Raw genomic sequence first — 16592 nt, 5'->3', positions numbered from 1 at the left:
CGTTTGGACGCCACGCAATTTCGCCTGAAGGACCCTAGCTTCAATGTCGTTCAAAACTCAAGGCACCGTTCCTGCAGCCTCCTCGGGGCCGTTCATCGGCGCGGAGCGGCCGCCCCCCAGAGCGGGCACTTGGGCAGGGCTGGAAAGGGGCCAAGGGGTGGGGCTTCCGAACAGGCGTTCGCGCTGGGCAGCCCGAGCGGCAGCGAAGGTCCCCGCCCGCTGCTTTCCCCGCCCCCTCCGTCCCAGCGGGCTGGCTGGCTAAGTCCCTCCTGCTCCAGGCTCTCCGCCTCTCTAGCAGCGGCTCTCGGTGCAGCGGGAACAGGGCGAAGCGGCCTGCGCCCACGGAGCGTACGACACTGCCCAGAACGCACCGTCACCCTTGCCCCCTCAGCTGCCCACTCGGATCTCCAGCGGCCTCCGCGCGCGCACGGTGAGCGCCATCCCGGACCGAGGCGCTGAAGGGGAAAGAGGGCTGCTGCCCTGAGTGTCCTATACCTCCGGATCGGCTGGACCTTCGCAAGGAGCTTGATCCTCAAGTCTTCCCCCCCTCTATCTTTTTCTCCTCCAGTCATTTCCAATGCCCTTCTCCACCCTCTCGGCCTCCTAGCCCCGACCTCTCTTTTTCCTCCCTTCCTGGGAAGGCGACTGTGCCGGCAGGCCCTCCCTCGGGGAGACCGTTGCACTGGCAGTTGGCCGGCGCTGCGAGGCCCCGCCCCCCAGCGCGAGCCTCCTTGCCCCCGGGCTGGTAGGCCGAGCCGGCGGCCCGCGCGGGGGAGGGGAGGGGAGGAGAGGGGAGGGGAGGGGCGGGGCGAGACCGGGCCGGGCGCCCTGCTGGCGGGTCGCGCGCGCCCGGGCCGTCCCTTCCTGCCCTCGCGGCGCGCGCGGCCTCGTCCCCGCCTCCACCAGCTCGCGCAGGCTCCCGCTCGCTACGCGTTTTGTCCCGCGTCTCGCCCCGTCCGCCTCCTGACTCTCCGCTCCTGTCCTTCCTCCCGCTTTTTCTTCTCTCCCCTTACGGTCTAAAGATGCCCTCAGCCACCAGCCACAGCGGAAGCGGCAGCAAGTCGTCTGGACCGCCACCCCCGTCGGGTTCCTCCGGGAGTGAGGCGGGGGCCGGGGCCGCTGCACCGGCTTCTCAGCACCCCGCAACCGGCACCGGCGCAGTCCAAACCGAGGCCATGAAACAGATTCTCGGGGTGATCGACAAGAAACTTCGGAACCTGGAGAAGAAAAAGGTGCCAAGAGTTGGCGGGGAAGGGAGGGTTTGGTCCCCTCACCTCATCTCCCCTCCCTGCGTCCACAGTAAACGGGAGCTTCTTGCTCAGAAAACGGGCTCCTAGGGGTGGTGCTTGTCACCTGATCCGGACGCGGCACTGCCCCCAGGACTCGATTCCTGTGTCCCTGCTGTGGGCCAGGCCTTTGAGCCTTTGAGAGTGGGGTGTGTAAGGGTGGGGACCTTTGCTGCTGTCGCCAGATTGAACTGTGTGGTCCCCTTTTTCCCGTTACCGAGGCCCGAATTCTTTGAATAGGGCCAGCGGGGAGAAACAAGATCCCGGTGTAGGGACTCAGGGCTAAACCGACTGCCTCGTGGAGTTGGGGCGGCCTACGTCCTCTATCCGCGGGGTTTGTTCGCTCCGTTACTGTTTACTTGAGGCCATTCAGTGTCCCCTCTTCTCCCTTGGGAGAGAACCGTATTTAGGATCTTAAACTAGAATTGCTTTTCCATCCAACCCCTGTTGAGTGGGTCTTCGATTTGCTACCCCCGCCCCCATCGGATGGGCTTCCTATGTTTCGTTCTTTGTTTCAATTGTCTAGGTGCCCCCTGAGCCTCGCTCACGCTCAACTCGTTCCCGAGATTTTCCGCTGCGGCTTTTTGTCCCTCAGGGGCCCTAAAGAGGGACAGGAGGGACACCGCACCGATTGAGATTCGTTGGGGGGTGGGTGTGGGTTATACCGAGGGGATCGTTAGGTCTCTGGGCACATGGAGAGAGCCACTAACATGGCGGCGGCTGCGGGGAGAGGGAAGCGCTTTACAGGAGCTGCATTGTGAGCACAAAGCGAAAGCAGGGGGGGAGGGCGAGACCAGGCAGCCGCCCCGGCTGGCCTTTCTCGGCCCCCTAAAAAAAATCGAGCCACACCCACAATATTTTGGATTCGGTATTTAGCCACTCTTGGTTACACCATGAGGTTTATCTTCAAGTCGGCCTTTTGTTTTATGCTTTCAGCCCAGGGCAGTCTGCTAACTCTGCTATAGAGGGACACGCGTGTGTGCGTGTATGTGTATGTGTGTAGAGGGAAGGTCTAGGCCGAGTAATTCAACCTTGGTAAGATTGGAGGTGGTAAGGCAGAAACAAATCGGTAGTACAGAAAATGGGGTGGTGATTACATCGGTGACTCTTATGCAGACTTCTTTTACCTTAAAAAGACAATTAACTTTAATTTGATAGGTTTGTCTGCCTCTCGTAAAACACATTTATAACATGTTGAATTTTGAGGAAGTCACTTAAAAATGTTAAATGACTTTAGCCACATAATAGTGTTACTGACATGTTGAGGTAGTACTCTTTGGCCAAATAACTTGAAAACTGGTGATATTTAGGTCTTAATTATTTTAATGGCTCATTTAATTATTTTCGTTTCTTGAGTTTTAAACATTTTTAGATTTGATACTTCTGTCTCATCTTCTGTATTGGGAATTTATTTTAATTTCTTTATTTGAAATTGAGAGATTTTCTTAATTGTGGATTTCTACCATTTTTCTGGTCTATTTTAATCAACAAGTGTGGTTTATTACAAATGATTGAAATAATAGATTTATCAATATGAACAAGGCAAGTAAATATCAAGTAGCTACATTCAAATATAGAATAGTCATGGCCAAGGTCATTATAAGTCTGAGCCTGCCATCAAATCAGTTTTTGTTACTCTTTGAAATTTAGACTTGGGTATCTTTTTTAAACCTCTTAAAACAGTAAACAAGTCTGTCAACCTGGTTGATGCTTGAATGGTTTCAGAATTCCTAGGAAATCTCTATTCTTTTAGGATAGGAATCAAGAAGATAAATATTAATGAAGTAATATTTTAAGTTTAGACATTTATTTACATTTTAATGACAAAAATAATCCTTTATAGAGATGTTAATATAAAGTCAGGTGTAGGTGAGCATCCAGCTTAGTTGTGAGATGACTGTTAGAATCTAGTGTTCAAGAGTGCTGGAAAAAAATAGAAATCTAGTTTATAAGCCTTGGGAGTGCCTGAAACATGGCAGGTCACTCCTGCATAGGTGTGTATTACTAAATACTATCTATTTAAATGGTTAAGTTGGAAGTACAGATGTGACTTAATTACTATTAAAACTAGAAGTTTACTTTTTGAGAAACTCAAGGGTTTCTTTTTGCTATCTAGATTTGTTGTATGAAAAGACTTAAAGGATGCATTTTTCTTATTTTTTTTTAATCAACCGAGGACATTTTTTTTTTTCCATTGCTTTTTAGAGGGAGAGGAAGGGAGAGAGAGAAACATCGATGCGAGAGAGATGCATCGATTGGTTGCCTCCCTTACGCATCAGGACCGGGAATTGAACCTACAACCTAGGTATGTGCCCTGACCGGGAATCAAACCCGTAACCTTTCAGTTACGGGACAACGCTCCAACCATCTGAGCCACACCGGCCAGGGCTGATTCATTTTTCAGTAGTGAGTGAGCGTTTCTAATACACCTAAAATAGAATTTACTTTATAAATTGCTTTTGTACCTTTTTAGAAACTGTTATGGGATAAAGTAAGAGACTGGGTATAATTGGATTTTTTTTTACTTAAGTCCACTTAGTAACTTATATTTGAGTTGTATTTCAGTCTTCTGGACAAAATACCTTTTTTCATGGGTTCTCAAAGTATCCTGACAAAAATTACTATTAGATATGTAGTATCCCTTACATTATGGTGTAGAGTTGCAATAATTGTCACTTTATTTAAAAAAGAAAGTTATTTAATTTTCTAGTAAGTCCAGTCATTAGAGGAAAGCTAAGCATCTGTTCAGTGAGAATGCATGCTTAACATTGATGAAATATGATCCTATTATGTATGCAACTAAGTGGCCTGGTAGTTTTAGAAATTTAGATTTATAAAAACTACATGTTTATCAGAGAGAGGAAATGCAGCTATAATAAAAATAATCTGGTGTAAAACTCCATCTACAAATCTTGTAACTGATTAGAGTATTAATCATTACGAATTGTGTGATTGCCTAGTTTTCATCAGTTTGTTGGTGTAAAACTGTGCCCTAGGATATGTAAGATGATATTTTGAAATCAAGTCTTAATTTAAACTGAAGAGAGCTCATTTATATGGTAAGATGTAATCAGATCAGATACAGAATAAAGTGTGTTTCAATAGATGACATTTACAATTGTTATACACTTTGTAAGTATAATAGGTTTAGACATGAGTGACTTTGGTGGGTGAAAAGGTTAACCAGTGTTCTCTTGCAAGACAGCCTGACATCTTTGTAACCAATGCGACCAGCTGTGTTGGCCAAAGTGTTCAGTTTTTCATACTACTCCCTAACGTCTTCTTGATCTTTATATCTTTGCAGTTAATGTTATTCAGAAAAATGATGCTTTTATTGTTAGAGAGGAGAACATTTCTTTCCAGAGCATTGCAGTGTACCCCTACTTAGAATTTTCAGTGCCACTGTTGTACAGAATTTCTTTGTTAAGTATTTGAAATAAAAACATCTGAAGATTTTTTTTTTGACAGTTAAAATCTGTGTTAGCCTCTCCATTGATTGCATGAACTATTCCTCTGCAATGCAGAGGGCAAAATTACTTTGTTTTGCATTCACCTTGTCACAGATAAAAAAAGCATTTACAATGATTAATTTGTTTCCCTGTGCTTGCCCACGCGCGTGTGTGCGCCTGTGTAAGTACTTGTCCATAGGGAAGTATTTAAATTTCAATTTAAAGAGGAAAAATTGTCAAGTCCCTCATGGGATAATAGGGGTACCGTTTTCAGGGATGAGGGTAGAATCAATCCTAAGTATTACAATGAGAATGGATTGTTTTAACCTGGCCACAGTTATTTTACTCTAGGCTCATTTCCATGTGGCAAATATTTGTATAGGAATAAACTTCGTGTGACTTAGAAATTAAGCATACAATTTGTCATAATTTTAAATAGTTTCTTAGTTTACATTTAGAATTAGATGAAGACTGGTACTGTTTTATCTTTTAAATAATTAATAAATACTTGCAAAAGGTTGAACTAAAATAAGATGGTCTTAATTTTATTACCATACTGTTAAAGAACCTAGATTTTTTAAGAGCTTAAAGCCATTTTACAGTTTAATTCAATTAGTTTTACAGAAGAGGAAATTGTGAGATGCTTCTGTGAAATGACCTGGCTTGGAATGGGTGAATCCCAAAGTCTCTTGTAATGTTTTATGGGGGTAATTAGAATTTGTAATGCTCTGCAACGTTAAGTATTTAATTTTTCATGTTTAAGCTGATCCTGTAGAACCAAGCAAGTAAAACCTTTTACTTCACATCCTTTAATTTAGAGTTCTTCTGTTTTAAAGAGCTGAAAGCAGAAGAAGAAGCTTCTCATTTCTTCAGTTAGACCTTTATCAATGAATGTCTCATTGTTAAATTTGTTTGTAGGCTGTCCAGGTAATGGGGTCCTCAGACTAGCAGTACAGGTAGTGTCCCATATTGTTAGGACATCCATGCTGTTGTAATGAAATGAATTTTAAAGTTTAAATTCTGAAGTTTCTTTTTATGCATAGGAAAGCTCCCAAATCTACATTTGCCAGTCTCTACTCAAACTTGATATGTTGTAGACCAGAAAATTTGGGAAAAGTGTAGCCAGAAGAGGTGTGTCAACCTTTCTATCTTAATTCTTGTATTCTTAGCTTCTGGATAATTTTTAGTAATTGGATCCTTTTTCCGGGAGAAATGAATAGTATGTATGTTGTAGAGAAGAATGTGAGTAGTAGTTGAAGAGAAACTTAGCCAAAGCTGGAATTGTAAATTGCTTGGCTTCTGCATATTAAAAAAATTTTTTTTCACTAGCAGTACCAGTGCTTTTGTTGGATAGAATACGAGTGTTAAAACATAGATGAAAGAGACTTTACTGGGCAGAATTCAGAATTTTATATTTCCTGAGGAAATGGGAAGTTGTGCTTCTTGACCATACTCAACTAAAGTAGTGTGTTTCCTTTAACTTCATGTACTACCTATCGTCTGTATACTTCTTTGACATTTTTATATTGCCTTATGTTCTTCTGTGTTTTTCAAAATAGATATTAAACTTCTAGGCAGAGACTATTAATAACATACTGTGCCTTCCACATGGTATATGTTAAATAAATATTTGCTAGTTTGACTAAATCGTTGAGTAGAAATATCTGTAGCCTCACCAGCAAAAGCCTGTTAAAATGGATTAGTCAGTGAGGGGAAAATGCTTTTTGTATAGAGCTATTTACTTGTGTTGTTTTAATTAAAATGAAATTTTTTCCTGAAGGATTTTGGTCCATCCGTTCCTTCCTTCCTTTGCCCCTCCCTCCCTTCCTTCCTTTGCCCCTCCCTTCCTTCCTTCTATCTAGCTTTGTTTGTTTGTTTGTTTCTTTCTTTCTTTTTCTTTCATAATGAGCAGGCAAGTAGAACACGCTTATTTTAAAATCAGGTAGCTAAGCAAGATTTGTGAATAATCTTAGGAAGGAGGACATTGATAGTTCTTGGTATTTGCACAATTAATTATAAATTATTAGAAACTTTATTGTATTCCACTTAATGCTGTTATCCATACAAATAACTGAAATATACTTTATTCATTGTGGAAAAAACCTGGTCTCTAATGAATTCCAATTCACGCCTTTTTACATTGAACTCCCAATGAAGTGTGTAAATATCGTTCATTTGTACTGACTCTAATGAGTAGCTTGGTTAAAGCAACTAATAATTCTTAAGACACTTGTTAAGATTATAAATGATCATTTGTTTTTCAAATGCACAAGCTCTAGACTTTTTAAAAATATAATTCAAAGTAAGTGATGCGGGAACTCTTTAATATTACACTTTTCACTTCCCTACTAGGGTCAGCTGCTTCCATTCATTCAGACTTCACTGCTTAATTGTAGCCATGGACAAGGAATAAGGGTTTTACAGGATGGTCGTTTATCTTCTTTCCTTTTCAGTTGGGCAAAAGCTTTGTCAAATGAAACTCCTGCTTACTGATGTGCTTGGGAAAATTGTCTTATAGTGGGACCTTAGATTAACATCTAGTTTAGCATCCTGTACTGTTTTTAGTGCTCAGAAATTCTGCATTCTGAATAGGTAGGTGTTCATTCAGCTTCTGCACTAATCAGTCTTCTGGGACCTGTTAGAATGCTCATTTCTCAGTAAAAGTTTCATTTTTGGACAAGTTCTTAATGTTTGTATTACACCACCACTTTTTAATATGTACTTTGTTTCCTGCTGCATGAGAAGGCTTCAGCATTTAAAGATAGCTGTTAAAGATCATCTGTGGGTTGTACTAAATGCTCTACTGTCCTTTAAAAATTGAGGGCACATTTGTTTCTTATTATCTTTCCTGACTTCATGACTTTTACTACCAACTTACTCTCAGTTGAATTGGTGGAGGATAAAACAGGAGGCAGAGTCAGCTGCCTGCCACTGTGGGCAAAGTCAGAGCTAATGCTTCTAGGTGAAAAATGGAATGTTAGAAGTGGGAACTTGAAACCATATCTAGAAAGGCCAGTGAACATTATGAAAGTAGAGAGGAAAAGAAGTCTTTATCTTTTGTTTTTGTATTTGTCTTCTTGTACTTTACAGGTGATTTTTTTTTTTTTTTTTTTTTGGCCGAAGACAAAATTTAAAGCTCTTACTACTTTTACTATTTTAGGCTTCGTTTTTAAGTTCAGTACGTGTTCTGTCCCACTTTGGAGATCTCCTTAATTGAGAACAGGATTTACGTAGCTTTCTGGGTGGCCGCATTTTCAGATGTTGTCTCCTCTCAGTCTTTGTTGTTATGACTGTTTACAGTTGTCTAGCTGCAGATTTTTTTTTTTTGAGTCTCTTATCTCTTTATTTCTTTTTATTTGTATAATTTTTAAAATGTGTTATTAAATTATTCATTTAAGGAATTTTATGGCTATAATAGGAAGGGACATTCAGGAGTAGGGCAGCTATTTTGGATATTTATCTTCTGGCACCCTCATGGCACTACTGAGTTTTTAAAAAAAATTTAAAAGAAAGTAACTTTGGTGGTGATGAAAAAGATCTTTGGGAATAGTCGAAGATTTAGGTTTACTGTGATTCAGCAACATTTTTGTCCTCTAGAGAAGGGAAAGGTGGAAAACGGCAGCAGCAGGGCCCAAATGAACTGTAGCAACGGCTGGAATCCAGAGTGGAATTATAAGGGGGAGATATGTTGCAGCACAAGTGATTTTTCTGTGATTTATAACCCGAGGCAAGTTATTTAATTGCTCTGTCTCTGTTTCCAATTAGGTGAAATATGATTGGTATTAGTGTCTCCCTGATAGGGTTAGCTACCAATGCTTTAAATTTGAGCATATGTCACTTAGTGTCAACTATTATAAGTAATCAAGAAATAGAAGATAGAGGGGGAATGGGCAGCACCACCTGGTACCACATGGCTATATAGTGTTTTGACATTTACTTGTTATAGTTACACCTCTATCTGATGGTTCCCCTTAGAGTCTGGATAATCTGGGTAATGGCCTGATTTTTATTTTGCTCACATGTGATGCTGTAAATGAATTTTTAATACACTCTGGACACTCAGTAGTTGAAAAAGAAACCCTAAACTGAATTTCAAGATACGTATTTCAAGATAGAATCTTAAGAGGGCAGGTTTTTGTTATCAATATAATGGTGGGCTTTCTGATGAAGTTATCTTTTTATGCTAGGAGAACAGGTCTATTCTCCATAAAAAATACTTTATATATTTTTAATATTATTTTTAAATTTTTATTTTTAGAGGGAGGGGAGGGGAGGGAGAGAAACATCAATGTGTGGTTGCCTCTTACACGCCCCCAACCAAGGACCTGGCCAGAAACCCAGGCATGTACCATGACTGGGAATCAATCAACCCAGCGACCCATTGGTTTGCAGGCCAGCACTTAATCCACTGAGCCACACCAGCCAGGGCAAAAAATGCTTTATATTTTATGTGGGTGACCAATTTGTCAACACTACTTAGTGTGTGTTAGGTAACTATGCTAACTTAGGGAAGAGAGAAAGCTGTGTTTGTCTGGAGCACTTTACCCTTATCTTTGCTCCTCTTTGTTGGAGTTAATAAGTTGGATCAGCAAATGTGACAAGAAAGTCCTTATTTACAGTATATATTGATTTATTTCATACTGCACATTTTAACACCAAATGGACAATTTCTTAACTTGAGACTTAATTTAAGCCATTGAGTAGGATGTGACAATAGGAATGAGCCTGTTAATGACGGTGTCATTTGTCTTTGAGATGTTATTCTTTCAAAGATTTGGCAAATTGTAGTATTGGGACCAGTGCTACAGATACCATATCCTTCTCTGTATCTCGTAAAGCTACTTAGGAGTGAGCTGGGATTGCAAGCTGCCCTTCTTTTGAAAAGTAGAAAATTTAGACCAATTGGTTGTCCTAAGAGGCTCTCTGTTTCTAGTGCAAAATTTGCCATTCACCACTGAGTTCCGTCATAATGTACTATAACTTCTGGAGCTCTGACCCACAATGCAAGATTTAATAAAAGTACCACATAGAAATGGAAGGTGGTAACCCTTTAGTGTTCAGATCATAAATGGGTCTTTTCTTATGGAAGTAATTAACAGGTTAAATAGATATAAGCTGGTCTAGAAAACCATTCAACAAATTTTCTGTCTTGTTTAAAGTTAAACCTTTTAAGCAACCTATTTCCAAATTGAGGCTGATATATAAAGGTTTCTAGGATCACAATTTGTATTGTATGTTTGGTGCAGCATAATTTATTTCTGCATTCTACTGGGCTCATTATTACAAGAGAATTACAGTGTATTTGACTTATGTAGATGTTTCTCAAACTTAAGCACACAGCAGAATCATCCATGGGCTTGATAAAGCAGATTACTGGGTCCCACATCAGTTTCTGATTGAGTAAGTCTGGGGTGGTGCCTGAGAGTTTACATTTCTAACAAGTTCCTAGGTGATGGTTTATGGTGCTGGTTTGGGGATCACACTTGGAGAATTAGTGGCCTCGACCAGCACAGGGTCTCTACGGTGCAGGGATCTAATTACATGTAATAGTGAGCAGAAATGCTTTCAGTTTGAATTCCATGGTGATAAAGTCTTGTACACCTAAGCAGCCAGAAGTCCTGTATTATAATAGTGATTAAAACCCAAAACCAAAAAAAAAAAACCCAAAAAACTAGTGCCCTTTGATGTAGGACAGTTTTTTAAAAAATTGTTGTTCTGTAGTCAGTTTATTAGTAAGTGTTGCTGTCTTTCAAATGAGTTATTTATTAGGAACTTTGACCCGACTCAGGATCTTGCTTTCCTGAAGCTTGGGTAAGGACAGGAGATAGGATATTTATAACAGTACTATAAGTGTGAACAGCTATAGAGTAACAAATATAAAGCTGTGATGAGACTTGTTTTATTATGGTTAGAAAAATATTTTGCAAAAGACCTAATTTCCATTCATTTGATTAAAACTACATTTTTTGATTGGATGCCTACAGATGTATTAATTCAACTCACGAGGACTAAGGAACCGATATACTTTTTGAAGATCCCTGGTAAAAAGATCCTTGAGATTTTTCAGTTATATCATGACTTCTAAACACATTTTTTCCTTCAAACTCATTTCTTGTGGTGTTTGTAGCAGTCCTTCTACATTGAAAAATCATGGCTCTTAAATTATTATGAAAAAGTAGAAATGTTACAGTAATATAAAATCACAATAAATTGATGTATGAGCGTTAATAAAATCATAGATCTTTATTTGGCTACAGAGAGGTCATTTTACATACTTTCTGTTGATGGTATTCCATGAACATTTATATTGAAACTGAGTTTCAGAAAGTAACTGCTTTCCCTTTTCATTTCCTTCAAAAGTTAACAATACATTTTATCATGCATATGGATTCTGCCTGTCTGGGACTTAGACAGGGGCACCCAGTGGGTTTGTGTCTCTGCTCCTTGGTGCCTGGGGCCTCACCAAGGCTTGTTCACTTGCACGTTGCCTGCACTGGGATGACTAACACTAGATCAGATTCTTACACAAGACCTTTCTTCATAGCTCGGCTTCCTCATAGCACAGCAACCTCAGGGTTATTGAACTTACATGATGGCTTGGGCTCCAAACACCAGTGTTTTTGGTGACCAGAGAATAGGGCAGAGATTAATGCTTTTATGACTCAGTCTTGGAAGTCATACAGGATCACTTTTACTGTACTGTGTTGGTTGAAGCCCACTCAGTACAATGACGGGAGTTGGACTAGTTCTTACAGGGAAGTGCCAAAGTCACATTGTAGAAAAGTATGTGGGGCTGCAGAATATGGTAGCTTTGGGAAATGTAATCTGCCATAGACCTCTCGGTTGGATGAATACTAAATTTGCTATAGTGAGGTAATTGGAGCGTTTCTAACACAGAATAGCTTGTCCACTATAGGTTGGTATAGATTCATATTTAAGGATTTTTATAGGCAAAAGTACTGACATTATCCTGAAATGTGTCAATGTTAACATATTTATGTAGTATGAAATTAAAATTTTTATTATACAAACTGTTCATTGCAGAATATCTAAGTGTACAAAACAAAGGAAAAGGAAGAAAGTTCCACCAATAATTCTACCACTCAGGTATAATTCTTAACATTTAAAAAAATTTCATCATATTTATTTTTATGTGTATTTAAGCATTTTTTAAGGAATTTGATTTGACATCCATTTTGATTGGCATATATGTTTTAAGTTCTCAAGACATTAAATGATCAAGTTAAGCTAGGTATATAAAACCCTATGAGGGTTATATAGTATACTTGCTGTGTATTTCTAGATTTAGCAATGACTTTTCCACGAGAAATGCACAAAGGGAAGATAATAAATGCTAGGTATAAGCCAATGGCAGTTTTTCTTTTGCCTAGTATTTAGTTCAGAATTTTAATTTATGTACTAGCACTAAATTTCAGGTACACTCCTATTGTCATGTCTTCTATTATCCATATATTTTTGAAATAGAGGAATTCTGACTGTAATACTGATACATCCCAAGTTGCAATTAAAAAAAGCAAGTCTTTTTTTTAAAAGATTTTATTTATATATTTTCAGATAGAGGGGAAGGAAGGGAGAAAAAGAGGGAGAAACATCAGTGTGGTTGCCTTTCACATGCCCCCAAATGGGGACCTGGCCGGGAACCCAGGCATGTGCCCTGACTGGGAATGGAACCAGTGACCCCCGGCGACCCTTTGGTTTGCAGGCCAGCCCTCAGTCCCCACTGAGCTACACCAGCCAGGGCAAAAAGCAAGTCTTAACCTGTTCAGTTTATTTCTTAAAAGAAAAGTTGCCTAACCTTAAAAAAGAAAAGCAGATGAATAATTCAGAGGTCAGAGGTGAGGGAATAAGTAGAAATCTAAATGGGGCGGGGATAAAAATAATTTCTTAAAAATAATTTTAAATTGCTTGAGAGTGCTCTGAAGTGGTTGCACGTATCTTTTTTATCTGGGGTTAGGCCTTGCCAGATAAGTGTAAAAAATTTGATTTTTCAGCCAGTAGACTTGAATTTTATATCTATTTAGCTGGTGGTTTATTGATTATGTGAAATAGTTCACAGAAGAATAAAATTAGATATTTTCATCAGCCTTTAATGTTTTAATGATTATCTTGGTTTTATTTACCTCTGGTATAACTAGGAATTGTGATAGGCTTTTTAATTTGGGGTAGAATGGTTATGCAGGTTGGCTAATGTTTCTGATCATTTGATATAAAACAACTTAGTAATACAGTTTTTAAACTTATGTCTGTGTCTTTGAATGCATTTTATCAGAGCCTATCCTGTATTTTGTTTTTTGGTTAATTTTACTGCTGAGGGTAAGAAACTACGTTTGTTTATAATTTATTATGATTATTTATAAAATTTCCTCCCTTAATTTAGATTTATTAGTCCCTCTCCTTTGACCCATAAAACAATAACTGAATTCTTGACTGTGTTGCATTATCTGAATATCTTTTTTGGGGTCGTATCTAATAGTAGTTGCCTGGGACATCTCCAGAGTTTTCATTTTAGCAAAAATACAATGACCAGAGATTAATTTTCTGCCCCCACATGTGCATGTAATTACACTTTTGAGAAAGTAATAAAAGAAAGCTATTGAGTAGTGAGTGTACTCCCCACAAGTGATTTGATAGCCTGAAGTATTTCATGTTATCTTGTTCAAGAGAAATGGGTAAAGCACATCAAAGACAATATGCACATGGGTTTATTCAGGAAAATACACAATATTTATATCACTCATGTGAATTCTTTGGCAGGGGAGGGAGTGACAAATTTTTAACATGTTATAAAATGTCTATAGGCTTACTTGGGTATAAGCTGAATCCTAACCACATTGTGGCTCTCTCCCAGGTGGGGAGGAAGAACTATGTGCCTGGGTCATCTGATGTGTACCTTTTTTAAAAAACAGAAATGTAAACAATAAGCAATGTATCATTGGCTTAAAATAAAATATTTGGTATTATTTAGCAGTGGCTGGAGTATTTAAATTCATTTTTTAGCTCAGTATTAAACTAAGTTATTTTATGTTGTAACTCAAACTGGAGTATATTTAGGGCAAGATTTGAGACAAACTTAGAGGATTATATGGGTTTTGTTATTTTAAGCTGGTATATACTTTCAGTATGGAACTTAATTTCTTTTTTTCTGTGTAGGGCAAGCTTGATGATTACCAGGAACGAATGAACAAAGGGGAGAGGCTTAATCAGGATCAGCTGGTAAAGATGCTACATTTTTATTTAAGATTTTATGCTCACTATTTTAAATAAAAACATCCATTTTGTGTTTGTGTTTCCAGTAAAGTTGTGTTCTGTGTTTGTTATTTTAGGATGCCGTATCTAAGTACCAGGAAGTCACCAATAACTTGGAATTTGCAAAAGAATTACAGAGGAGTTTCATGTCATTAAGTCAAGATGTAAGTTAAAAGCGGTATATATGCTTATGAAATATTTTAGATAAGGCAGAAAAGTTTGTTTTTCTGGTTTTAGTCCTTGCATTACCATTGACAAACTGCAAGGCAAGAGGCTTGGATCCAGTTATATCTAAGATGCATTTGAATTCGTAAAGTTTAACATGTGAAAGATGCATTTTAAAAGGACTGGCTTTCAGATATGACAAACATGTATAGTAGTTACCTTAAGGTTTTCTTATTGGTTAAAAACATAGATAAAACATGCTAGACCAGTGGTTCTCAACCTTCCTAACGCCGTGACCCTTTAATACAGTTCCTCATGTTGTGGTGACCCCCAACCATAACTAAAGCATAGTGATTAATCACAAAAACACTGTGTAATTACATATGTGTTTTCCGATGGTCTTAGGCGACCCCTGTGAAAGGACCGTTCGACCCCCAAAGGGATCGCGACCCACAGGTTGAGAACCGCGGTGTTAGACATTTACTTTTTATATATTCCTTTATGCTTAATGATCATCTTACAGTTCCATTAACTATCAGAAAATAGACTTGTTTATATAGTTGGTAACTATTCTTTCCATTAGGGATTTTAAGGCATGTGGCAGACTGATACATTGCTCTTGATCCAACGAAGTTGTATTTTCCCCGAACATCTTTTGATATGACAGAAGCCATTGGGAACAGGACAAAAATGAAATACAAAGTCAAATAATTTGTTCAGTTGAGACCATAAAATAATATCCTTCTGAATCAGTGTTCGCTTATTTGGATAAAGGCCAACAACATTTAAATATAAAGCCCCTGATTTGGTAAAACGAATAAACATTTAATTTATTATGTGATGAGAGACATTGCAATACAGAGATTAGAAGGTCTGATTCTGGAACCAGACTTCCTGGTTTTGAATCCTGATTCTGCCATTTTTACTTACTAGTTGTATGACTTTGAATGAGTACTTAGGTTCTCTATTCCTTTATCAGTCAAGGTTTTCCAGAGAAACAACGAGTAGGATAGAAAGAGAAAGATGAGACATGGTGGAGGGGGAAGGGGAGGGGGGAGGGTTCTTACTCTGCTTCTGTATTCTAATCTGTAAAATGTGATAATAATACCTACCTCATCAGAGGGTTGTGCGTATAATAGTATTTGATGCATAACTAATATATTTCATATTCTTAATGTTACTAATTAAATTTGATTAAAGATGGAAAATTTTGATGATACCTCTCAAAAGTTAAAGGCAACTTATTTTTTACTGAAGTGTAGGGATTTGTTTTCTTTAGCTTATGTCAAAACCTCAGGCTTGATGAACCCTGCCCAATTTCTTTTTCTGAAGCTATACAGTTTAATAAAGAATCTATTTCTGAAGCTACAATCACTGCGTAAATGGAAATACTTGTATCTTCCTTTGCTTCTGTTTTAACACTGGTGTTTTTAGGAACTTTTCACTAGGCCTTGAACTTCATTGGCACTCCTTTGGTTTAACTGATCCTTTATTGTACTTGCCATAATTATTGAACACCTTTTTTGTTCAGCATTCAAGAGCTTCTTTAAACCTAGCTCCAGCTGGCTTACCTGTTTTAATTTTGATATTCTTCCCTACTTGAACTTCTCATTTCATCTAAAGTGGCTTTATAGTCTTATTTCTTTTGTTTTCTTGATTTCATTTCATATTCCTGCCTCTCTTCCTATGTTTCCTGTCTCTGGCTACTTATAAATTTAGACCTCTACCCTAAAATCTCACTCCCCCAATAATATTGAAAGCTCTTTGGAGTAGATATTATTTTTTCTCCTTGAAAACTTTCTTGTCCCCCCTAGTTTAAGAGATATCATCATAGGTATTATTTGCTTGCCACTGATTGCTAAGATATCATTTAATTTACTGCCCTCTCTGCTCCCGTTATAGTGCCTTATTGCAACCTTCATTATTCCTTCCAAGTCTCCCCTATTACTCTTATTATTATATGTTTTATATGTCCTTATTTTGGTTTTCTTCCTGGCTGGTTTGGCTCAGTGGATTGAGCGTCGGCCTGCGAGCTAAGTGTCGCTGGTTCGATTCTAGTCAGGGCACATCAGAGAAGGAAAACTCTGATTCCAAAAAACCTCCGCTGCCTTGCGGCATACCTCTTCAGGGGAAAGGCTAAGGGAGTAAACCCCGACAGAAAATCCGGAGCCGGAGTCCCTAAGGCGGTTTGACGTTGTAGTCAACACCGGCAACTCCTGCGGCGCACCTGAAGCCAAGCTGTATTGACTCCGTCTTTCCCTTGGACCCTTCAGCTGCGAAGAGAGGGGGGGTCTGCTGCATGGGCAACAGCAGACCCTCCATATCACCCTGCCCAGGCTCTGTAGCTTCAGCTTCACTGGAGAGGACACTCCAGCGTCATCGCAAGATGTGGATTCAACACGGGAGGAGACAGATACCGTGTCAC

General features: G+C 39.2%; 1 protein-coding gene across 1 annotated transcript in view; it reads left to right on the top strand.

Annotated features, from left to right (window-relative positions):
• Nucleotides 1–254: 254 nt before the first annotated feature.
• Nucleotides 255–16592, top strand: part of CAPRIN1 (cell cycle associated protein 1) — a 31337-nt gene continuing 14999 nt past the window's right edge. The window contains exons 1-4 of the mRNA XM_090262804.1: nt 255–430; nt 1023–1232; nt 13907–13969; nt 14080–14166. Coding sequence (XP_090118930.1) covers nt 1023–1232; nt 13907–13969; nt 14080–14166 — 360 coding nt within the window. The 5' untranslated portion in view covers nt 255–430. The remainder of the gene's footprint in view (nt 431–1022; nt 1233–13906; nt 13970–14079; nt 14167–16592) is intronic.

The sequence above is a fragment of the Furipterus horrens genome, unplaced genomic scaffold (genome assembly GCF_987537825.1).
Source record: "Furipterus horrens unplaced genomic scaffold, mFurHor1.1.pri manual_scaffold_2, whole genome shotgun sequence".
In the NCBI taxonomy this organism is placed as follows: domain Eukaryota; kingdom Metazoa; phylum Chordata; class Mammalia; order Chiroptera; family Furipteridae; genus Furipterus; species Furipterus horrens.
The sequence above is the reverse complement of the archived record's forward strand: the minus strand, read 5'-3'. Positions and strand labels throughout refer to the sequence as shown.